The sequence below is a fragment of the Strix aluco genome, chromosome 1 (assembly GCF_031877795.1).
Source record: "Strix aluco isolate bStrAlu1 chromosome 1, bStrAlu1.hap1, whole genome shotgun sequence".
In the NCBI taxonomy this organism is placed as follows: Eukaryota; Metazoa; Chordata; class Aves; order Strigiformes; family Strigidae; genus Strix; species Strix aluco.
This window is the reverse complement of record NC_133931.1, coordinates 112,229,833-112,254,905: the sequence shown is the minus strand read 5'-3', so window position 1 is coordinate 112,254,905 and position 25,073 is coordinate 112,229,833. Positions and strand designations below refer to the sequence as shown.

Sequence of the window (25,073 nt, the reverse complement as noted above, 5' to 3'; positions counted from 1 at the left end):
CCTTAAAGTACATATAAAAAAGATATCTTTTAAGGGAAATGCAGGTAGAAACTATGGGCTAAACTCTAGAAAAACAAGACAGGTGAAATGAGCTGCAGGGTGATGGAGTTGGAGCTGCAGGTAACCTGCAGTGCCACAAAGACAAAGCTGAGAAAGGAGGATTTAAAAAACTGCAACTAATCAAAGCTAGGTGCTGGAGTGAGTCCAGAGGAGGGCAACAAAGCTGGTGAAGGGCCTGGAGAACAAATCCTATGAGGAGCAATTGAAGGAGCTGGGGCTGTTCAGTTTGAGGAAGAGAAGGCTGAGGGGAGACCTCATCACTCTCTAGAGCTACCTGAAAGGACATTGTAGAGAGGTTGGTGCTGGTCTCTTCTCACAGGTGATTAGTGACACAACAAGGGGGAATGGCTTTAAACTCCAACAGGTGAGGTTTAGACTGGACGTTAGGAAAAAATTTTTCACAGGAAGAGTGGTCAGACAGTGGAATAGGCTGCCCAGGGAGGTGGTGGAGTCACCATCCCTGGATGTGTTTATGGGTCATTTAGATGAGATGTTGGGGGATATGGTGTAGGGGAGAACTTTGTAGAGTAGGGCTGATGGTTGGACTCGATGATCCAAAGGGTCTTTTCCAACCTGAATGATTCTATGATTCTATTCTATGATTCTAAAGAAGGATCCCCTCAAGCTAATTGAAGCCTGTGTTAAACACTGAGCCTACCTCAGGACCTCCAGTGGACAGAGGGACCTAAATGAGGAGGCACTGTGTGATGGAATTTTGTTACTTGTAATGATACATAACCTTTCATGCTATGTGCTTTAGGTAAAGCAATATCCTTTCATTAAGTTCAGAAATGCTGTGCAAAGCCTATGTGGTGTTCTTGTTTGTCTGCACTTACCTCACACTCTTCTCTGAAAAGATAAACTATAAACCCCAAGGCTCGCAACTTCAGTATAATTGTGAGTGCATGTATCTAAGCAGCATTGGGATCCTGGGAACAGAATAATGGTCTATCTGCATTCAGATGGGATGCTAGAGAGAGCATTTGTATCAAAGGAATCTGCCAAGAGACCCAAAACTGAAGGGCGATGCCTCAATTCTGACCAAATATAAGGGACTAAACACCCCTGGATAGATCCTCTGACAGTGCTCTGGTGAGTGGCCAACCGCAGCTCTGAGCCAGACGCCAACACATCTATATTCCAGCCAAAAACTTGAAGACTGGAATATGAAATTCATGTAGTCTGACTCTCCGGGGAAGCTGAGTACTTCTGTTTCCAGACTATGTCATCTTTTGTACAACACAGCTCAGTGGATGCTACAGCTGAATACCAGACCATTGCAAAGGGCTGTCACAGGAAACCATTTGTCACGATATACGCTATTTTGCAGAATTCTTAATGGCTGAGTTTTTAAATGAAGACATTGAAAAATTGCTTACCCATGAGGTATTTTGCTGAGGACATAATATGCCGTATATGAATGTTGATACACCTGCAAAACGAAATTAAGAAACAAAACAAAATTAAAAAAGGTATTAGTAATTGTCACCTGTGTTAATAGGGCTCTTTTTCTGCAAAAACAATCTAACATTTATGGCTGGGGAGCTCTTATAAACACTTCAAAATCTGTAGTAGAAAAGAACAATCATTAATTCACCTAACGTTGTTGTGTGTTCTTTTCATCTTGCACTTTATTACAGTGTTTGGCAAATCGTATACATCCAGATGCTCTGTGTCGTTACCATGACTACCAGGTCTTTGATTAAACCGGGGGCACATGGTCTCTGCAAGGGCTAAATATAGAACAATCATTAATGAGGACACCTTGGTCAGCTGGAGACATTCTCCATCATTATAACTAGACAAAACAGGGATATAATGCATAATTTTTTGCTTTATTCTCACATAAATAAAACAGAGAGTGATGCTGGGTGATCTCGGAGCGGCTTGTAAGACCCCTGTCAGTCAGCAAATAAAGCCTTATTGACTTAGGGCGTAAAGTTGACCTCGTGTTTGTTTGACCTGCTAAGCTGCATCTTCATATCAATTTGCATTCTTTGAGCCTTGGGAAGCAGCTTGTCAGCTTCCATGGCAGATCATCTCAGAAGGGAGAGTTTATTACTTATTTTCTGAATAGCAAATAATAATACCAGAGTCAAGGTCAGCAATTTAAGAGCTGGTGATTTTCCACTAGTGACAATGCAATCCCTAACAGTGATCTGTGGTTGCCCAAGGCGAGCAATGCTGAGCAACACGAGAGTCAGAGCCCTAGTGAGAAAGGCCTAAATATGAATGACTTTATACACATTTATATAGGCACTCGCTTTTGCAATTCTGTCCTGTTACTGTATGCTACTAAATAAATAAATAAATATCCTAACAATCATTTTGTTTGACTTCTACTTAAATCTTTAAGTCACTTGCTCTCCAGTAGCTCTCATAAAGCATCCTGTCCCAGAGGACAAAGGAGGAACTTCTTGAATACTTGCTTCACCAATCAAGTTTGTCTGATCAAAATTATTTTTCCTAGGTACCTCTGGTTTTGCACAATTATTTTATTTTACTCATGCCAAGAAACCATGAGATGCCCTGGACAGTGCTACTGCCCTCAGCAGTGGCCATCCCAAGCACATCACTAGCATTACAGACAAGTAAGCACTCTCGAGGTCAAGCCTGCATAGTGGCCTCTGTAACAGGCTTACATCTTTTGGAGGCTCAGTAGAGAGACAGATAAACACAACACACATCATCCTGTAGATATTAAAACAAACTTCTCTATTACCATTTGAATCCAAACACTAAATTCTTACACTACTGCATGAACCCCCTGAAAAAAGCTACCACCAGAGTATAGAGGGGAAAGCACTGAATTTCTGCCTCTGAAATGCAGAGACTGATGTCGGATTGATGTGATTCCCTTCTCCTGTGCAGTTCACTCCCTGGAAGCATCAGGCTACATCCCAAATCTTTTAGCTATTCAGATACATAAAGACTCCTCCAGCAAGGTGAGTCTTTGGTGTATTGATATCAGGAAAGGTCTAGGAACAGAAGTGAATTCACTGCAAGTTAGCATTCAATTTAGTACAGGTGTCTTTTCTAGATCCACCTGTTTCAGATGACGTCCAATAAATTACCATTATCTCATCTACATCCAATCATACCAAAGAGCTCTTGAATCTTATAATTCTGATGTTGGAGACCTGGCTGATGCATGTGGCCTTAGAATTTATTCCAGCTTTGGTGAAGTTTTAAAACTGCTAAAATTTCTTAAAGGAAATGCACTGGAAGACTAAATTTTGTCTACAGAGCTGAAAAACCTAATAATACATTGCTATTAAATACTGAGCAACTTTTGCCTTTAAATATCCTGGCAGTAGATGTAGAAAATTATGTAGATATAGAAATTGTGATCTGAGGCAAGGACTGGTGTTCAAGGTAACAAGCCATGCTGTGTGGTCAGGTATCAGAGGCAGAGGCAGAAGCCAGCCCCAAAAATGAGTATAAACAGATACCTTCAGAAGAAAATAGAGAGATATGGCAGGCTGGAGGGAAAAGAAACAGCCAGGGAAATTTTGAGCAGGACATCTACTGATGTCCCTACTTATGGTACAGAGTCCCCACAGCCATGCTAGAGAGTTTAGAGCTGTCTTAGAGCCATTAATGGAAACTTAGGTAAAACATTTTCTTTGCCAAGAGAGCACAGGAGTGGGGAAAAAAGTTGCAAGACTCTAAAAGAACTCCTTTATTTTCTGAACATTATTTGTCATCCTCTTGGGTCTTTGGCCAGACTCTAAAGCATCTCACATCAGCTGTGCCTGTAGCCTGTAATCTTCAAAGGCCTGCAGCTGGCAGAGTTCATTCACAGGAGCAATACTTCCTCAGATAAATCCTTAAAATCAGTAGGTTTGTTCATGTAAACAACAACTACTTGTATGAGCAAAGATTTCAGGACCAGACATTTATTATTATTATAGTTCTTAAGGACAAGAGTAAATGCAGCATAAAAGTCCTTCTTATCCCTACTATTTCAAACCTGTTTAGAAAAACACACTGTGAGCCACCCTCCGAAGCAGACAGGAATCCAAAAGAAACATCACTTAATGTCTTCTGAGAAATGAAATGGCTGCTTTCCTCTTACATAAAATAACCAAATGAAGTTAATTTAACTTTTCGAGGGGATGGCTATGTCTGCTTAATATTTCACCTAAAATTTCTGCTGGGGTCAAGTTAAATTAGGCTATTCACTTACCAGCAGAAAAAACCCACACCAGGGAAAAAGTGCAGGAAAGAGACAAGCATTCTTCTGAAAGCCAAAGGTAAGCCTCAGAGACTGGACAGTGCTTAAAAGTTAGTATTCGTTACATTTAACCTCTCTTTTTCTGAGGCTTAGACAACAAAAATAACTGTATTCTGTGTTCCCCCTCTCTATCCAAGGAGTGCGCCAAAAACCATTGTACTTATTTGATGCCCTCAGCCCTGATTTTTGGCTGTATCCCAGAAGCACACAGCTCCTCTCAGTATAGAGGCATATTTGAAGGTAGCAGAGTTTCTGGCAACTGTTTTGCTCTGTAGACCCTGTGTGCCAAGTCATCCCACCAACATAAGTTAGAACAAGTTCAAGACTGCTCTGAAGGGTTCTAGGTATTACCAAAATCGGCTCACAAAAGCTCCCATGCCAGCTGTGACCAACAAGTGCCGTAGAAGTCATGATACTAAAACCACTGTTGCAGAAACACTCTCTCACTGGGCTTTTCATCCCAGGTCCCAACACAGATCTTGCTTACTTTCAATCTACGTTATGCTCTGCAATATATGCATGTTTACACTGAAACCATAAAGGGTCTAAGAGACAGATCTATCTGTTTCTGCTTTAGTCTTGGAAAGACAATTATCTCTCTAAAATTCAGAAAAATACAGGACTAATTATCCAGGACAACACTTTGTTGCGAAACCACTGACCTCATTTTATGTAATCAACAAAATAAACCTGCACCTGACCAGATGACAGCAGAAATGCAAACACTGCAGCACATACAGAAGCAGAGAAGAGTATTCACCTCTCCCCTACCACCAGATTTCAAAATAACAAATAAATTGTGGTTCTTACAAGCTACAGAAACAAAACTGAAGAAGCAATTTCTGTGCCACATCACTACAGAGCAAAGTATGGTGTGAATGGTAGAGTAATGTCTCCTTGAAAGCACTTGCTTCATCTCCAGGGATACAGGTCCTAGTCCAGTAGGGTTTACTTAAATAGAAAATACATGTTATTTAATAATATAATGGATCTGGACTCATTTATTCATTGTAACTATTCATATACTTTAAATTAGAAACCATAGCTCTTCTTCTTGACCCAAAGCAACTGCACAGATACTTGATATAAGACCCAAAAGACAGGTAGGTTCCTGGTTACCTCCCTATATCTCCCCTGGTTTTCACACAGACACAGGCTGGACACACAGAGACTTTGCCTTCATTAACTTTGTTAAAAGTTTGAAATTATTATTTTTAATTTGGCACTGCTGGTTCAACTCACAAAGGATTAGGAAAAGGTTTTAGATGGAAATTAGGGAATTTTTAGAAGGAGATTGTGCAATGTGTTTTCAGCATATTTTGGCTGGTATGAAAGACTACACTACCTGCTGAGGATTTATCACTAACATCTGAAAAAAAGGAAGAGTTTAGTTTACACTACCATATTCTGTGCTGGTTTCTGTCACACTTTGTGGGCTGATACCATGCTAGCACCAGCAATAATCAGCATTTATCAAAAGGCTTTCTTTAATGTTCATATGAAAAGATGCTGAATCAATACAAAGAGGCACATGCAGACTTTCTTTCAAGGAGGTTTATAAGTAAAGAAGGAGGGAAAAAACCCTTAGAAGAAGACTCCCCAAATCAGCCCAATGCTCTCATCTTCCAACAGGCTGTTCTATCAAAACATCTAATTTAGGGTCTTTCCACTCAGCATATTAAGCAATTCACAGATCTGAGATTAAACCCAGGTGGACTGGCTGTCATGATCTCATGATTATTAATTACTTGATAAACACAGGAATAACACATCCTTTGCATCCATTTTCTAAATCACTCCATAGAATCACCTGGTCCTTCATGCAGTAGTGTTATTTGCATTAAAGAATTATCTAGAAAACTCACAAAAAGTCCCATAAAACTTCGGTTTGAAAGGAAACAGCTACAGGACAGAGTAGAAGTGCAAATTGTGTTATAAAGCAGCTTGCAAGGCTTAATACAAAATTTCTAGTACTTAGTGTATTTCTTCTTTTTCAGAAATCACATATTTCATCCAAAAAATCATCCCAGTACCCCTAAATAAAAATGACCACTCCAAATAGCAATCAGAAATAAAACTGTACAATGGTTGGCTAAAGTCTGAAAATAGCAAGAATATATTTTCATGTAATTAATTATAAAGCACTCAGTAGTTATCTGGGTAAATGGAATCACTTCTTATTCTCTAACAATAAAGTATATCTCCAGTAGATTCCCTCAGGACCCAAATTGTCTTTATAATCTATTCCCTTTTACACACTACGGTAAGACAATAAAAATACAGCACAAGTGGCCAGTGGAACAGGAACTGCCAGATCCATTAAAAGGGTTTCCCAAGAAGAGTCTCTAAAAAGACATTTGCTGGAAGTAGATCATATATAGCCCATTTTCCGACCCATTCTATGAGCAGACAAATCCCCAAATGCACATATGAATGTCAAACTGATTGAATAATCACAAACATTTGACATAATTACATACTCCACCTTTCAAAATGGTCCTGGCACCCTTAAACGGTAACTCACGCTGTGATGCAAAATATGCAGGTAAAAGATGATTTGCCATTTGGCCTTTAAAATCTGTGATATTTAACCAGGCTCTGAAGTTGACAAATTAAGAGGGAAAAGAAAATTAAGTAGACTGCAAGAAGGCTGCTGCTCTGCACTGGTAAACAGCTCACATATCTGGTTCCCTGTTATCTAACAATGAGATGAAAGGGAGCGAAAAACAAGTTCAGAAGGAAAAATCACAAGCAAGCATTAGCCAGAGGTTGTGTTTCCTTCTATGACATGCACATACCATGCACAGTAAAGCATGACCCAAGTCACTGCCACACTGTCACACTGATTCTTATATTGGTCAGTCACCAACAAGGAAATATTGTGTTATTTTTACAGTGTAACTATGCCATTCATACAAGTCTTCCAGCAGAGAAAAGGATAATTGTTTAACTAAAAATACCTCACTGCCATACTTCTTTATGGTATTCTGTGGAGAGTTAAAGCAGGTCACTGTTTGTAGAATTTTCTCCATTTTTGATGACAGTCAACATCAAAGACCAAATTTTCACTTAATGAGTCAACATCATTTGCCTTGATCAAAAATCTTTATGATTACATTGGTTTTGTTGGGGCTGTACAACTTGAAAACTGATGAGTAACTTGAACCCTTCTGTTCTGTTGAGAAATCTTTCTTTTCCCATTACGTGTTGAACTGGCCCTCCAAAGGGATGAAAAATCCATTCCTGTAACTGACCACCAAATTCTTGGTAATGTTTTGTTCAGTTTATGATCTTTCATTCTTCCGTGTATTTGTGACTTAGAGCATAAGGGGTTACTTCTGGCTCAGGCATGGTCTGTGGGCAGTCAGGTAATGGTCTTTTCATTTTTTTCTGTCAGTGGAGACATACTGGTCAGCAGTATTCTCCCCAGCCCAGCTACTTTAGCAAAGTATTACCACCATTTTATTGCTAATAGGCACTCCATAGTAACCAGCCTGGAATTAGATTCTCTGAAAAACCACATGCTATCTATTCCTTTTGTGTCACTGTAATAAAAAAACCACACCAAAATCCATACTAGTATTTTGTACCCTACACTCAGTGAAGCTCGATTGCTTGAAAGAACCAAACAAATCAATAAAGCCATATAATTTGAGGTCTTTTCAATATTCTCACCTTTCAAATTAATTGCAATACTGACCTATTTTGTTTTCTTCTGAGATGGCAAATTCTCTTTTGTCTGTACATTGAATTATCCCTTTATACTTTATCACTTCCCAAGTAATGTACCTCTATTACAGTCTCATGCCATGTGCCAACCTGTTTCTACATCCCTCCAAGGAACACTGCCCATTTCTCTTTGTGCCTCTAATAAATTAGGAAAACCATAATGAAATGCTATCATCGAGCATTTCCTGTGTATTGGTTCAGCTGGCAGCCAAATAACCCACAGCTGTTATCAAACACCTGATTTGGGATGCTCTCACCCACTGCACCACATCCAGCTGAGCAGCCACATGTGTAACATGGCCACAGACGCAGAAAGTGCACACTGAGAGTGCTGTGCCACTCCGGGATGGTCGGGGGAGCCCAGGAAAGGGCAGAGACAGGGAAAATAGGTTTAAGCAGGAAAGGTGATGAGAAGAAGGGGCCTCTGGATCAACTGACATACAGAGCATTTGGCAACTGGTTGCCTTTGCTATAATTGTCTCTGTATTCCAGAGGAACTAACTTAAATTAACATTTGGGCAAAAGAAGAAAAATATATACCTGGGGAGTGCACATATTACAGTTGAGTTATGGAAGGAAACCATTTTTCTTGGAAAGACGAGGGGACAATCCCAACTCAGCAGCATAACTGGATGAAATTACACTGCCAACGCTAAGCAGTTAATGTCTCAGAGAGACCCAATGGGTCAGCGCCTCATCTCAGCCACACCAGTGTGAATAAGGAGCTGCTCCACTGCTACCCAATGTTGTAGGAAATCAAGGATCAGCGATTGGGTATCTCCAGAATCAGAAAAAAATTTTAGCAATCGATCTGGAAGAAGGGAATAAAATGTTATGTACAAGGGACGGAGAGTGGAAGAACACAAGAGGCAGTGGATCATCAGGAAGAGTCTTTGCATGGCTCTGTTTTTCAAATCTTTTAACAATTTAATCTCTGAGACTGAAAATTAGATCACTGCAATACGAGTCTGAAGAAGCTTTTCTCTATAGGATTGTCCTTGGTGCGCAGAGGACAACCAGGACAGCTCTACAGTCATGCAGTGCTGCGAATGCCCTGTCACTCACACTGGAGAGGCTTCCTTGGAGCAACAACAATCTCACATCAAGGTGACATCAGGAAGGGACAGCACATTCATGCCACGGGGACTTGCATTTTAGAAGCATTTGTAACTCAAGCTCAAGCCAATTGTAATAGGGTCATGCGCTGCAGGCAACATGCGTGGTTAAGATGTAAATCTCTCCCACAAACATACAGGGGGAGTGCTGGGATTAGAAGCTGATTTTCCAGCCACCAAACCAAAGGCCTCTGAACCAGCAAAGCCAAGGACTTACTCCTTCACAAATAAGTGTCATCTCTAGTTTGCAAAATAACCATAAATAAACTGTGATGACAACATCCACTACAGTAATAGATGGATTGCAGTGTTGTAAGATAATGCTGTTACTTCATGTTCCACAAACTGATTATCTATCTCAGTTGTTTCATGATAATACTTTATTAAAAGATTTGTTTCCAAATTACACTTTTGAGAGCCTTATACTGCTGACGGAATTTCAAGGCCAGCTTTAGGATTTATCACTGTGTGACATGGTGGAGGTAAAGTGGATGCTCTTTTTGTTACAAATGCAGCTCCAGAACCAACTTAGGCTACTGGTATTAACATACAGTTCGTGTGCCAGATCTCACCCCTAGGAGAGCGTTAATCCAATCTGCCAACTGCTGCTGCACTCTAATACAGCTCTGCCCTGCCAAGCAATTACAAAAGCCTCCTTTTGCTCCCAAGCCACCTGTCCCTCCCAGCGCTCCACTGGCACCAGCAGCACCAGCAAGCACTTACAGTCACTGGCTTAAAGGACAACTGCTCCATTTTTAACTGGTAAATACAATGGCAGCTACAAAACACTCGGTAGGATTTTTGCACCAGCCTTTGTGCACTTGTTGATCAGGTTATTGGAAAGCATCTGCAATCAAGTTTATAAGAATTATGAGTAATGAACTCGTTTTGTTGTTGATCTTGTTTTCAAACTTTTATTGGTATTCACATCACACGGTATAAACTCCCAGGTTCCCCTCCCACTCTGCAGCAGGCGTAGTGTAAGACTAATTCTCCAAGCACTGTACTTGCCTGTTTTATAGGCCTGTTCAGAAACTTGGAAATGAGAATTAAATTATCTAGTACAAAGTTAATGTTGTAATTCAACATACCAAACAATATATCTAAGAAAAAGATAAACAAACAACATTATAAGTACAAAAATAGCCTAGGGCCAAATAAAAGTTTTAGAAGGAGACAACAATTATCCCAAACCCAGGAAACATAGAAAACCTTCAAATCCATATAAACATACACAAAACATACAACCCTGATTCTCTTGTAATATCTGTGGTCATGATAATACCTGTATTGAGTCAGACTCAAAGTCCATCCAGTTCACTATCCTGGCTCGGACAGTAGCCCAAAGTCGACTCAGAAAGAAGACTGGAGTTAGCTTATTCATAGTCATCCTTCCCTCAAAATACTTTTCCAGGCCCTCACAGTTTGCAGCTTGGAGTCACTCTCTTTGCAGCTGTCTACCTTGAGGGGTGTCCCTGCCATTGACCTATCCAGTCATTCTTTACAAGCATTTACAATTTTTGCACCTACAACCTCATGTAGCAACACCCTCTTCCCAGACAATGGTGCCAAAAGCCTGTTTGGGGTCTGATTCCTCTGACCAGCCTTTGGTGTCTATTTTAGCCTTAGATTTACACCCTGGAGTACACTGATTATAAAGGCAGTCCAGGGTAGATGATGCATCTACGTTGTTTACATCTACATTCACTTGACTGACGCTCACCCTCACTGACTTTGGAGTTGAAAGTCTGAGGGCTGAAGGACAGCATGAGAAATCAATGCTTAATAATCAATGCTTTTAACGAAACATTAGATAATGCCTTCTTTAAATGAAACATTTCTTGAGCTGAGCAGACCAAATGTGGAAAGATTCTAAAAACCTTTTCTGTGAAGTTTACAATGCAAATGGTGCAGCTTTGTAGCAATTATGTGAGAACCAAGCCATGAAAATGGGCTGAATGCTTAGTATATCTAATTAATTTATTCACTTTTAAATAATCCACTTTAGCAGCAGAAATTAGCAAGTAGAGAACCACAGCATATGTTCTTTGTATTAAAAGTTACTCTTAGCATATAAAAATTGCTTTTTCTACTACAGCAGTTGAGAAGGTGAATACTACAAAGAGGTTAGCACTATCATTGAAATCTTCTATGATGGTCATAGGCTCAGGGCACTCTTAGAAGACTCAAAGAAAGGAATCCAAGACAAGAAAGATTAGACCTTCAAAAAGCATTAGAGAGCAGCAGTTTAAGAGCACTGAAGTGGATGAGAAAGGAGAATGAAAGTATTCAGATACATGCCAGGGACCTTGGTCTAAAATCCTCTATCTGTTCAGTGAAAGATTCATTTTCCTGTTCTGTATGAGATCAGAAGACCCTGAGCTGTATCTCGATGTACATGTGGATCTGAATCACTGGAGGTGGCATTTTTATTTTCTGACATAAGGAAAAATAAACTGAAATCACATACGAAACAGCAGGACATTTTGTGTGTCATCCTTGTGATGCTGTGGACATCTTCCAAGGGGTAAATGGACTGTGGTGATGATACGCATCTCTTCAGAAAGTAGGGGGAGAGCAAATGGCAGGAAGAAGCACAGAGCATCCCCTGTTCCTTGCCTGCTGCACAACCCTTCACAGCACCACCATCAACAGCATCACTGTACGGGTATTCTTCCACTCTTGCACACAAAAATATGAGGACTCACACTTTTAAAGACCTGACTAAAGCCCTATGATTCATTTCCTTTTTCAAGGAAGAGCTTTTTGAGCAGAGAATAGAAGAAAAGAGATTAGAAGATTCCATTTTCAAATCTGGGTCATTAGCTGCCCAAGGAGGAACGTTAATTATTGTTTTTAACATAGCCCTGATAAAAACAGAGTTCTGCAGGCAGCTGAAGAGGTAAAAGGCACTTGTTTAGGGTAAACACAGAGCCACACAATCCTTGAATTTAGGCATGTAACTCAGCTAAAGAGGAGAACATTTGCATCAGAAGATTTGCATTTCTGAGTACAGGAATTTCATTGGGGTAGTCTGCTTAGTAAGATCTGGTTTTCCAGAAGAGGGCACTAAATATGTTTTTTTTCCTATTTCAGTGATTAAAAATAAATAAATAAAAGAGACTGGAAATCAGAAGAATTAGATTGTAAACACCTGCAGGCTGGGACTGCTTCATATGTTTCTGCATAGACACCAGAATTAAACTCTTTCTGATTTTGCTTTCTAATGCCTTTTGAATCACTGTTGTTTCCCCATTGTGCATCCTATTCTTAATATATTTCTCTCCTTAACATTTTAAAATAACTATCTATACTTATGACAATCCAGCACAAAATGGGTTTTTTATTGTCCCTAGAAACTTAGGAAGCAAAAATATGCTAAAAACAGTAACGTACCTCTATGTAATTTTGAAGCCTCAGTATGTTGCAAGGAACCTAGTTCATTATTAAGTTCTAATTTCTTTTCAATAATTTTTATATAGCTATATTGATTTCATTCCTCTTAAAGAAAAGAAAGTTCCCCTGTGTTTCACTAAGATGCATTCCCATATGAGTGCAAGAAAGAAAATGCAATAATTTTACTGCTGACTGTCTATCTGATTTTGACTATCTAGGAGACCTTGTACAATTACCTTACCTATGTTTTATTCAAAAATAAATTGCAGGTTATTTTTAAGATATTCTGTGAATTTTGTTCGAACATTAATCTCTACCAGTCTGTCTGTTCAAGTTAGCTGATCTATACACTCAGAAAGGTAGAATGAAAAATCTAATCTTATCCAAGCAAAGAAAAATTGGTTATTTTTGTATCATAGTGTTTTGTCTTGAGTCTTTTTATTTTCCCTTCTCTGTTTGATGAAAATCTCATTTGCTAAAGAAAATATTTACAGAGAAAAGACTGCTGATAGCTGATACCGATACAGAATATACCTATGTACTCTTGCACGACGGCTAATTATTTCTGACTTTTGATATTACTCTAGTCTTCCCTGGAACTGTGGATTTGCTTTTCAGTTTACTGATATATATCTGTGCCTGTGAATAAATGTAGGATACAGGTTGTTGGCCTCTGCTGTCCAACCTGGTTTGAAATATTTTGCACTCAGTCATGTCTGTGTTGAAGTCTCACAGCTCAAATCAAGAGGCTTAAAGTTTAGTTCTAACTCCATTTATCTATATTATTAGAAGGACTGCAAGAGTTTAATCCTTTGTTTTTAATAGAAAATAGTTAAAGCTCAGAGGTGGCACAGCAGCTGAAGTCAGCATACTCAGTTTTTAATGCACTCCATTTCACACAGTATTTTTTTTGCAATAAAAACACTAAACAACACTCCCTGGAATGGAGGCTCAGTAAGAAATTGAGATTCAGTGCAGTTTTAACTGAAACCACTGCTATAAAGGGAGCGTGCATTAGCAAAATTGGAATGTGGAGACTGAGGACTGCAGGAAGACCGGCTGGGCACAGCTTTGCTTCCTAGCTCAGGCAAATACACTGTATTGTGTTTTATGAATTAATCCAGATCATTATTTCAGAAGCACAAACTTCCTGCTGAAAACATCCCCCAATAACAGGGAGCAACAGAGCTAAAAAACTGGGATCCCAATGTGGTTTTATTGCTTGCTCCAGGAAAGTGCTGCAGGCCACAAGTAAGCATAGTGGTTACCCATGATAAATGCAGGGTCCCAACCAGTTCCTTCAATGTTGAGATGACCCCACTTCTAGAGTACCTGCTGAGGACGTGATGCTGGGGTGAGTACCCATTCCTTGCATTTAAGACGTGCAATTCTATGGATAATAAACACATGAAGGCTTCACCCATCCATTCCTCTTTGCTGAGATTCAGTGCCCATCATTTCCCCTTTATTAAGAATGAAAAATAAAGAAAAAGTACGCACATTTTGGATATGTCATTTCACTCCACATTCTTTGTTACTGCTTCTACCCAGAGTTACAAAGACAAACCCTTAAATTTAAGTAGGAACCGATTGCCCCATGGCCCAAGGAACTTAACTACCAAAATATGCCTGCAGTTGATGCACTTGAGCGCCTATCCCCACTCTAACTCCTTGTTTAAGCTGGAAATTTTTCTGTAATTAATTAAACTGAGCTGTGCCAAAGCAGAAGGATTTCTGCTGAGAGCAAAGAACCATTCAGGCTACATAAAGGAATGCATTTTCTGATGGAGCTTTGTAGGGATTTGAAATGAACCATGAGGCTCTTCCAAACCAAATAAAGAATAGGTTTGACCTCTTTTCTTCCCCTGTGTTAGTCCAAAATTGGTCCTGAAAGCTACCAAGACAAAATTAGCTTCTGTAGTTTCTTCTTCAAAAGGGAGCTCTAGGATTAAACTTGTCACTAATTATTGCTCCACTGTACTGTGCCTGTGTCCAAAAATTTCTATTCTAAACACACAATGTGGCAGAAATTGGACAGAGAGATGACTGCTGAGCAGTAAAAACAAATATTCCCGCCACCTGATAAAATGTTTACTCAATTAAAATGGGTATCCACCCTCCCATAGCAAGAATTTGTAATTTTGTAAGCATGTGCAGCAGAAAAATATTTGGCATCAAAAGGGCTCTGCTGTCGAAGGCACAACTAAGGACACCTGAGAAGACAGTGTTTGCACAATGCTGTAATAGAGTTTTGAAAACCCATAAATCCCTCTAGAGTTGTGTGGCAAACTTCCCTCTCTCTGTGCCACTGCAGATATCAAATATTAATTAGGCTGAACCAATTACTGATACCAACACACGACAGAAAAACTCAGCACGTTGGTATGTCTGACAGAGATATTGCTACTTCTGCCTAAACTGAGATTCATTGTCAGGAAAACCTCCCAGCTGCCCAGACTTTGTTTATTAGCAGCTTTGGTTTATTTAATGCAAGGTGACCGCGAAGTGCTGGTGTACTGGGTGAGCTGCACACCTCCAGGTCTGACAGAAAAGCAAATGGAAGTGTAGAAATGTTTTTGAATCAACCTTCTCTGATGCCTTTGAAAATCCTCTTTAGTTTGTCTTGTTGCTGTTCAGCCCACAATGAAAACGGCAGATTAGGGAATTTATTCATGGTGATTTTGAGATTAGAAATGATAGGCAGTCTTTCACAAAGGATATTTTAAGTAGACCAGATTCCTAATTAAAAAAACCCACAACACTCTCCTTTTAAAATAAATTGTATCCTCTAAATTTTGTCAAATAGTAACTGTTGCTTCAGCTTCAAATCCAAAGTAAACTATCACCCAGAAAATTAACCTCCCCTATGTTCTCAGTACTTTCTTGTTAATGCAATACTTCTGGACACACAAACCTCAGCTTTTGTTATGTAAATGTAGCCAAATCACTTCTGTTCTCCTTATCACTACAAATAGGATAAAAAGCACATTATTAAACAGGGGTATTTACCCTACTGATCTGGATGTTGCAATAATATGACTCAAAATAGGACACAAGAATATGTAAGAAGAAGGAGCAAAAAGGTGGTGCCCACTTTCAGCCCTGGAGCCCCAGAATCACGTTGCTAAAACCCACACAGGCATGCTCATAAAAATGGTGCAATTTTCAGAAGCTGTGAGCACTTCACTGAAATATTAAATATTAGCTGAATGGTATTAGCAATATTTATTCTATTCAAAGCCACTGAATATGTTGTTTTCATGAAGAAGACCCAAGATTTAGCAAATCATCAGATTTGATGAGTAGTTGGTCTATGTGGTTCCACTAATTCATTAATAACTTGACTTCTGCTCATTACAGAAACACTGAATGACTACAGTCCTCTGGTGAATCGAGAAAAGAGAAGATAATTTGCTTGAAGATACACACAGATGTAATAACAGAAAAACATTTTAACTAATATAAACTTACATTATAAGGATTGACTTCTTTTTTTTTTTTTTGTAGGAAGTGAAACTACAGTTATTGAGCCTAATAATGGGTAACTTAATTCTCATAAGTAAACAAAGTTACAGTTACTTTAGGCTTGAACATATTGGGAAAGTAGTTTTAGTCACTAGCGTTTGATAATAGTCAACACTGCCCTTATATTGTGCACTTTTACAGTAGAGAAGGAGTCCTGGTTTATGAGAAAGAGAGGTGCAAAACTGCATGCATATGAAAAAAAGGATATGAAAACTATAAACATAAGCTTTTTCCCTCAAAATGCTCCACTCAAAAATTCTACTGGTTTACAACAAACACCAAAAATTAGCAAATCATTAAACCAGGTAGTATTATTTTATGGTACAAATGTTCTAACTGTGCTCACTTTACATAGTGTAATCACTATACATTTTCATTGTTCCTGAAAACAACATTGGGTGGAATGAAAAAATTAAATTTGAAATATATTTATTGCCACTGAAAGAAAACAGGCTTATGCAAATTTCTAGCACTGGTAAATCCATTTCAATTAAGTAATAAATATCATAGCTACAATATTAGCAGTATTAGTGATGATAGTTATGACAGTGTCTAATTTTCAGGGGCATATTTATCATAATAATAGTTCTCACCTAACTCAAAAGGATGTTGTGAGGATTCATTAATATTTATACCCATTAGTGTTTTGGAAATAACAAGCATTATATTATTTTAATTTTTACATGACTAATTAAAGCAGTCTGAGGTTGTAATTGGAACCATAAGCACAAAACCTGTTCATTCCACAGAATCAGACTTGGAAAAACAGTAAAAAATAGTAACAACAACAATAATAATATTATACTTTTGATAAATAATGCTTTTTTACTTCAGTCATGCTCTAAATACAAAGTCCAGGGTTTGGACTGGGTCTTTTTGAGGTCTCTTCAATGCCACCACTCCCATGAGATGTATGACAACAGGCATGGAGAAAAGAAATACTAAACTCACCACATAAACTAGTCCAATAAAAAAAAGTGGGGCCTGTTCTAATTACAATGATGATTAATTCTTTGCAGCTTTCAGCATTATATAAATGCATTTCTTTAACTGCAAAATAGGTAATAGTGTCTGTTGTATCAGCTATAAAAGTCTCTAAGCCCTAATTGTTGTTCAGAAGACTTAGCAGTTTGGTCTGTATTAATCAGCCAGGATTTCCTGTGTGTAATTGCTCTTAACTAGCTCAAACACAGTAATGGACTGGTAAATTGGAAATGAAGAACAAACAGCTTTAAGAAGATTGTCGGCCACTTTATTTCCTCTCGCATTACAACGACAGCTATTCATAAAAAAGTCAATTAAATATTCTATTTAAGGTCTCACCATGTCACTCAAGAAAATCACTTTTCTTCTCATTTATTTTCCTCTATTTCTTTTTTCCCATTACGCAAACTCCACTGGTTAACTCTGACTACTACAGAAAGCTACACAAGGCCGTGTGGTTTGGTTACTCATCATTATTCTTACCCCATCACTTTTCCAATTGCAGAAATGGTACTGAATTTAAGAGATGGTTTGTCACTTGCCTACTTAGGAAATACCTTTTGGAGATCACAGAGACCCACTAATGTGATTCCAGCCCAAACACCATAGATCTCTGTGTCTCCCTGGGACGTGTGCAGGGAGTATGGTGCTTGTCCAGCAATGCTGATGGAGCCATGTGCTGGGCAAGAGTGGCTTTGACCTGGTACCACCAGAGACAGCCTTGACCCTCTGCACCCCTTCTGCTGAGATGGGGTGGCTAAAACTCAATTTGCCTATGTGTTTTGCGGTTACTGAACTCTATAGCCAGAGCCCCACACACTTGTTTTGGTGAAGGATGATTTAAAATCAGTTTCTCTATGGGTGTGTTTATTCCCCATTGTTTTCCCAAAACTTCACCCTGTGGTTTCAGCCTCAAGTTGGACTCAAGCCTCTAGTATAAAGAAACAAAAACCAAACCAACAACAGAAAAATTGCAAGAGTATTTTAAAGACAAAGAAGCCTGGCACCTTCTCTATGACCTTTCCAGAAAAAGAACAAATTTTCTGTGTTCAAGGTTAGAAAAGCTCCTTATTAGCACAAGGCTTACCCAGAATATTGCTGCCTGAAAGATTAAACTTCTGTAAATAAGCACTGCATTTAGAATGAAACCTGACAGCCACTATGTACCCATGCCAGTCTCACAACTGCCTGCCAAGTTTCCTGGGAGAAATATATTTTAAGGATCATGCTTTAATTCATCCCCTAAGATGATGAAGTGATACAACAGGAAAACACACATTAGTTGCCTCAATATCTTTGCAAAATAGGTGACTGCCAGTTCAGGGCTGTGTTATTCCAATGTGGGTGTCAGTGCCGTTACCCAGACCAACACTAAGCAGAGATGTTTCTGTGCAAATAAAAAGAAAAACCTTAGAAGAAAGCTATTACTGGAAGGAAATGTCTTTGTAGCATTTTCCTTAAAAATATTTCACTTCATTGGAATGACACACTATGTTCTTCTATTTTGATTTTTATTCCTAGCCGGTATTAAAAATAGAGGCTGAATCCATTCATATTAGAATTCAGATAAATGATTAATTCATATGATGTATATTAAGATATTATACACGTATGTAAATGCAGCATAACTCTATAGTGTAAAAAACCAAAAACACCTATACTCACAAAAAATTAAAAGACAGCTTGTTATACTTTTAAATGGCAAAAAATAAAGCAAAACTTTCTGACACCTATAAGTACACAATAGTTTCAATAAGTTTCTTTTTTGAAAGTATTTGTAGAATTAAACTTTAAACAAACCTTTGCCAACAGATTTCTTGAAATTTCCTTTTGACTTTGCAACAAGGACAACTGCCCAAGGCTTTGCTAATCAATTTCATGTGTTGCAGAAAACAATGTAATTTGAATTTTATCCAAGAATACAATTTGAAATGCAGAAAATGTGAAAAGCTAACTAACATGCAATTATTTGTAGCCACAGTCTGCATAACAAGTGAGAAGAAAGCTGAATAAGTAATTTAACAGTTACTGCAACTTTAATAAACAAAGAGCCACCCATCATGGCTTAAGGATGCAACATTCAGGAGTGAATCTTACTACCCCTCTATTAGTATCCTTCTTCAAAAAGATATCTTTGTATCTTTTATAAGCATGGACCTTAAACGAAAAAGGAGGGGGTTTAGTTTAGTTTAGTTTAGTTTAGTTTCAGAAGACTATTTCAGGAACTCTTGCTATCATAAACTCATATGTGAATACTTGAACAGTTTGCAATGCTCTCTTGCACCAAATATATTTCACATCCTGAAATATTCCCAAAGGTCATGTTTCCCGCTTGTCACCTTAGGTCTTCCTTTCTGGAAGAAGACATGGTGTCAGGAAGGGAGCACCTGGCTGTGTGCTGCTCTCTCTTCTCCATCCAGGCATCTCAAGCACCACAAACTCTGTTTTGCCTGTTCCTCAAACCCACAGATCTGCAAGCACTGACATGCAGAGGGAAGGATGAAGAAGCAACATATCCAGCCCATCCCTTTCCATCCTCCTCCTCCTCCTCCATTGCCTATATCAAGCATTCCTCTGCAGGCTGAACATGAAGTCCGGGCTGCGAAAGCTCCTGTAACTTTGCTTCTTGCAGATCTTCTGGGCATGCAGTCCTTTTGGTGGATAAAGGTTGAGAATAAAAAGTGAATTTCTTACTACTGATTTTTAGGAATGAAATTTTTTCTGTCATTATAATTTTGTCATTAAAGACATTTTTCTTTTGTTCTCAGAGGAACTGAGGGAGCCCTCTCTCCTCAGGCTCTTCCAGACTGCCCAATGCGTCTGAGCAGTGTTGGGACAGGATTACCGCAGCCAAAGCCCAATCTCCACTAAAAGAACTGAATTTTACAAAACACCTCTGGCACACAAGACAGGAGGGCTTATAGGCAAAGGCTTTGCTTGCTCAGTGGCCCTTAGTCTGTCTTCCCCATATTTATATTTAACTTAACACTTCCACACGCATCTCTGTCTAGAACTCTGCTAAGTTTCAGGTAGGTGAAGTTGCACCAGCAATGATTTCCCAGCAAAGAAGTCTTTAGGAATTACCCCTAAAGTTTCTGATACAGTTTTATTTGAACTTTTTCTAACACCAGCCATGGTTGTCCTGACTTTTATATCACCGTGAGTCAGGAATAACTCCAAAGATAACAGCAGAGAAATCAGATGAGCAACAGAGCCACAACCTCTACTACATAAAGGACCAACAAATTTCCTTTGGCTAGAAGCTGAAACTAGATTTATTTTACGGAAGAAGAATTACAGTTGCTGGTGAATGTTTTTGAGGAATTGGTGCAATTCTAGATTATAGAAACAAAATGTATAGGGTTATAGTTTATCCAAGAGGCACAGCAAAGCTATCATTCAAATATTTAATGTCTTATACCATCAGAATTTAAAAAGAAAATAAGTATAATTCATGCCAAAGAACTGCTTCCCATGTGTTTGATTCTATAGTCATCATTTAAAAATTACTCATTACACTTTTCTCTTTTGAAGTTTGGTAGAAAATTCACCCTAATCTAAAACTTAGTAGTAACCCAATGGTGATTTCTTACAAATGATTTATACCTAACACTCTGAAGAAAAGGATTTATAATGAAAGTGATAGCTCAACCCTAACTGCAGCACTGGGAATGGTGACACCATAATTAATGTATTATTTCAGTTGTGGGAGACACTGACAGTTGCTTTTTGTTCTGGGGAAGAAATTTATAGTGCAACTGAAAAAAGCACCATGGAAAAAAATTTCACAGAAGAGGAATAGAAATCCTTGTAGCAAAGACATGTCCTTACAATCCCCCTCCCAAGGACTATAAAATCCTAGCAATGACAATGTTTCCTCTATGGTGCAATTTATACCGTTCTCCTCTACTAGATGGCAGTATGACATGCTCTCAGAATATCTAAGTGGAGGGGGGGGGGTGGGGTGGGTTGTGTGTGTGTGTGTGTGTGTGTGTGTTCTTTCTTTGTTTCATAGGAAGCAATTAATTTAAAATATCATCTTACTGGCATAGAAGTGAAAAAAAAAATAAAAATCCTGCCATCGGCTGTGTATTTTGAAATAAAATCTATTTACTTACTGGTTCAACATTAAAAGCAAAAAGTGCATATTCCCGGTCAGGTGATACTTCATATCGAATAGCCTTTAAGGAGACCTAGAAAATAAATCAAACATTGAAATAAATACTTTTCAATTTTCAAGCCAATGACATCTTGAACTAATTGTTATGACCATCTTTCTAATGATAAAGAATATTGCTGGACTAAGTGTTTTGAAAAATAACACATCACATCTCTTTTCAAAACCCAAAAATATTATGTGGGTACTTACATGCTCCCATAAAAGAAAGCATAATGGCATTGTGACTCAGAGCAGGCAGCTACCTCAAAAAATCAGAAATTTCTGTACAAAGTTACTACACAGTGGCTGGTGGGGCAGCTGTGGGGAGCAAGTAGTTGAAAACTCTGATTAATGTCAATTTATTAATTTCCTCTCATTCCCTGCAGTCACTGGCCAAAGTGCAGCACATAACAAACAGTAAATACCTGCTGAGGAAAATTAGTATAGACACATCACTACCTCTCCCAATTAAGACAACACTGAGGAAAATGATCCCATTTTCCCCAGTTACAAGTCTTTGGGATGCTGTGGTGATACAATTTTCCAGGTGCACCTTGACCTGGGTTCTGCAAAAAGCTGCACTGTCTTACTAAGAAAAAGAGATGCCAAAATATCTCAGTCTTGTCAGGAATTACCTTTTCCCTCCTCCACTTGTCACTTGTATACGGCAGACATGTCTCCTTTCCAGTGTGTTTCAATATAATACACTGCTGGCACACAGGGCACCAAGGTCAAAAAGAGGTGCCACTAATGCGCCACTCATCCACTGCCTTTTAAATCTCACCCTCCCACCTAACAAATTAGATACAAGTCCTTCAGAGATTCCCATGGAGTAAAACGGAAGGGGGAATTTGGGCTGCGGGGAAATGCACAGCATCTCACTGGGAGAGTCCTCCCCAGGGTCAGCAAGGCTGGAGGCAGTGCGGTGGAAGCCAGGGAACAGCCAAAGGCCGAGGGGATTGATCATAGAATGGTTTCTGTTGGAAGGGACCTTTGAAGGTCATCTAGTCCAACCCCTCTGCAATGAGCAGGGACATCTTCAAGTAGATCAACTTGCTCAGAGCCCTGTCCAGCCTGACCTTGAACGTTTTCCAGGGATGGGGCATCCACCACCTCTGGGCAACATAATGGGTTGATGGCCCAGGTAGATCAGGAGGGGGACAGCAGAGGAGAGTGAGAGCCAACAGTGTCAGCGTGAAGACAGATTTTATTTACTGTTATATTAATAACATGGAGAAAGGAAAACATGCAAGGGCAGCAAAAGTTTTTTCTGACCCAGGGCTGGGAAGGAAGAGGACAAAAACAATGTGCCTGGATGAAGTGTAACAGTGGTTCTTGTATCGGAACTTTTTGGATTAATGTGGAGGTGATATTATTCAGATTTATTTACTGAGAGGACAGAGGAACAAGGGTAGAACAGGCAGTAGGGAGGCCCTGGCATGGAAAAAAAGGATTATCTTGTAACACTGTGCTTTTCTTACAAATAGCAAAAATTAAAAAACAGGTGAATAAACAGAGGCCAAATGGAGGCAGTCTGACTTCATCAGAATTCAGCATTAAAGGAAAACAGCCCATTCCTATACCCTTAGCAGAATTGTAAAGAAAGGGGTTACGCTCTGGTAAAAGAGCATTGCATATGTGATGTGAAGATGATCAGGGGGCTGGAGCAACCCTCCCTATGAGGACAGGCTGAGAGAGTTGGGGTTGTTGAGCCTGGAGAAGAGAAGGCTCCAGGGAGACCTTATAGCAGCCTTCCAGTACTTAAAGGGGGCCTACAGGAATCCCCTTTATCAGGGATTGTAAGGATAGGATGAGGGGTAACAGTTTTAAACTGAAAGAAGGTAGATTTAGATTAGATAGAATAAGAAATTCTTTACTGTGAGGGTGGTGAGACACTGGCACAGGTTGTCCAGAGAGGATGTAGATGCCCCCTCCCTGGCAGTGTTAAGGCCAGGTTGGATGGGGCTTTGAGCAACCTGGTCCATGGCAGGGGGGTTGGGACTGGATCTTTAAGGTCCCTTCCAACCCAAACCATTCTATGATTCTACAATTTTATGATTCTATGTAGCAAAGGTTGATGGTTAAATGGCAGCATGTAAAGTTTAAGGTTGGGTCCTGCAATAATAATTCAGTGATAAATTATTTGTCTCATTAAAAAAGAATTGATACTGTACTTGAGCTTTGCATTAGTCATATAGTGCAAAATAAAATCAACCTGGAATGTGGTCTTATAGTTTTATAGAATTACTTTTAGCTTTTGGGTTTCTAAAGCTGTTTTCTGCAGATCTTGGGTCATTAAGATAAGTCTCTGTCAGCCATCCTCTGCTTTTGTAGCTTTGCAATGATACAGTACCACAAAAACACCTCAAGTTAGTCAAAATTTCTTGTTTTCACTAACAGGTACTGCATAACTGACAATTTACCAGGACGAAGTGATTCATATCTCATTGGCGGAGTAAATACAAGTGTATTTTACTTCAGAAATTAACTTCTTGCAGGAAATACTGAAAACACTCTGACATTTAATGTACTAACTTCTGCGACAATGCTGGCTTCATCTACTACAAAAACCAATGCTGCAAAACATTTTCATCATTATAAATAATACTCTGTATCAGCTGTGAATTTATTTTCTTTTCATTCATTTTAATAACCACCTACTTCTTTTCCTAATAATTTCTTAGGGTTTCTCTCATATGCAACTCCACTTCCATTCATCAACACTATTCATTAACAACACTGAAATTACATTTCAACCATTAGGCAAGAAAAATCAGCAAATGCACAAATTAAAAAATAAGTATTTGCACGGAGGAACATGAAGAATGCTACCAACAGACAGTAAATTATATCAATTGTTTTTTCTATGAAGCACAGAAAGATGAGAATTATGCATCTTTCAATTATATATGATATGCAAGACTAGCTTCAAATATCTATATGGTACTTTTCTGTAGTATGAAAGAAACTGAGCTTGCAGAATAATAACAAAAGCTGGAGTTCAATTTCACATTATCAGTCATTGCGTAGCCCATAGTATTACTGCTGTATTGCTTTTCCTTGACAATACATGAAGTTGAAACTCAAGTCATTTTCTGCTTTACTGATCCAACTGCAAGAGAACTGAAATTCTGCTACTCATTATAGAAAATACTTACAATTTTTTTGTTTTCTATTAATATTGTTGAATTGTTAGTTTCGACATTCCTCAGAATCACTGTGCCGTTCTGGTTTCTATAAATGAATTCATTATCTGCAAGAAGGAAAAGAAAAGAACATTAAGGAAATCTGAAATTGTCTGTTTGCGTAGAACCTAATTATTGATTTGAACCAAAAGTACTGCTGGGAACTTCCCTCTAAAGAACACGCTGCTGTGATGTTAAAGTGGCTTCCAGGATAGTAATTAAACAACATGTTTTATGTTTTTCACATGTTTATTCTGCCACACTTTTCCAGAGCTGAATGCAAGAGGATGACCTGTTTTGAATGTACATACACAACTTGCTATATTGTTAGTGTAGGAAAAAAACAGGTCGAAAAACATTCCTTATGTTTAAAGGTTTCCATGATCCTCAGTCTCTGTAGGAGTTTAATAAGCCAGGTGCTTAGAAAGTCTCTGAAAGTTAAAGGCAAATCACCCTCTACCAAAGCAGATTCTGGAACCTATTATTGTGCAGGTCTTACAACTCTGCCATTTGTCCTGCAAACTTATACCAGAAGGAGGCGCGTGCAAAGAAATTGCCATTTTCACATGGAACACGACTAATCAGCTTGTCCCTACTGCACTTTGGGACTACTCCAGCACTCAGGACGTCTGGACAAGGACAAGAATCCCCTCCGGTAGCTGTTGCACAGGCAGGTGATAGTC

The 25,073-nt window shown here is 38.9% G+C and overlaps 1 protein-coding gene across 5 annotated transcripts in view; it reads right to left on the bottom strand.

The window, feature by feature from the left end:
• DPP6 (dipeptidyl peptidase like 6) overlaps window positions 1-25,073 on the bottom strand; it is a 565,289-nt gene that overhangs the window by 124,461 nt on the left and 415,755 nt on the right. For all 5 annotated transcript variants that reach the window (XM_074831423.1, XM_074831453.1, XM_074831444.1 and 2 more), the window contains exons 4-6: window positions 24,364-24,458; window positions 21,165-21,239; window positions 1,440-1,492 (exon numbers count right to left, since the gene is read on the bottom strand). In XM_074831423.1, the coding sequence (XP_074687524.1) occupies window positions 1,440-1,492; window positions 21,165-21,239; window positions 24,364-24,458 (223 nt within the window). The remainder of the gene's footprint in view (window positions 1-1,439; window positions 1,493-21,164; window positions 21,240-24,363; window positions 24,459-25,073) is intronic.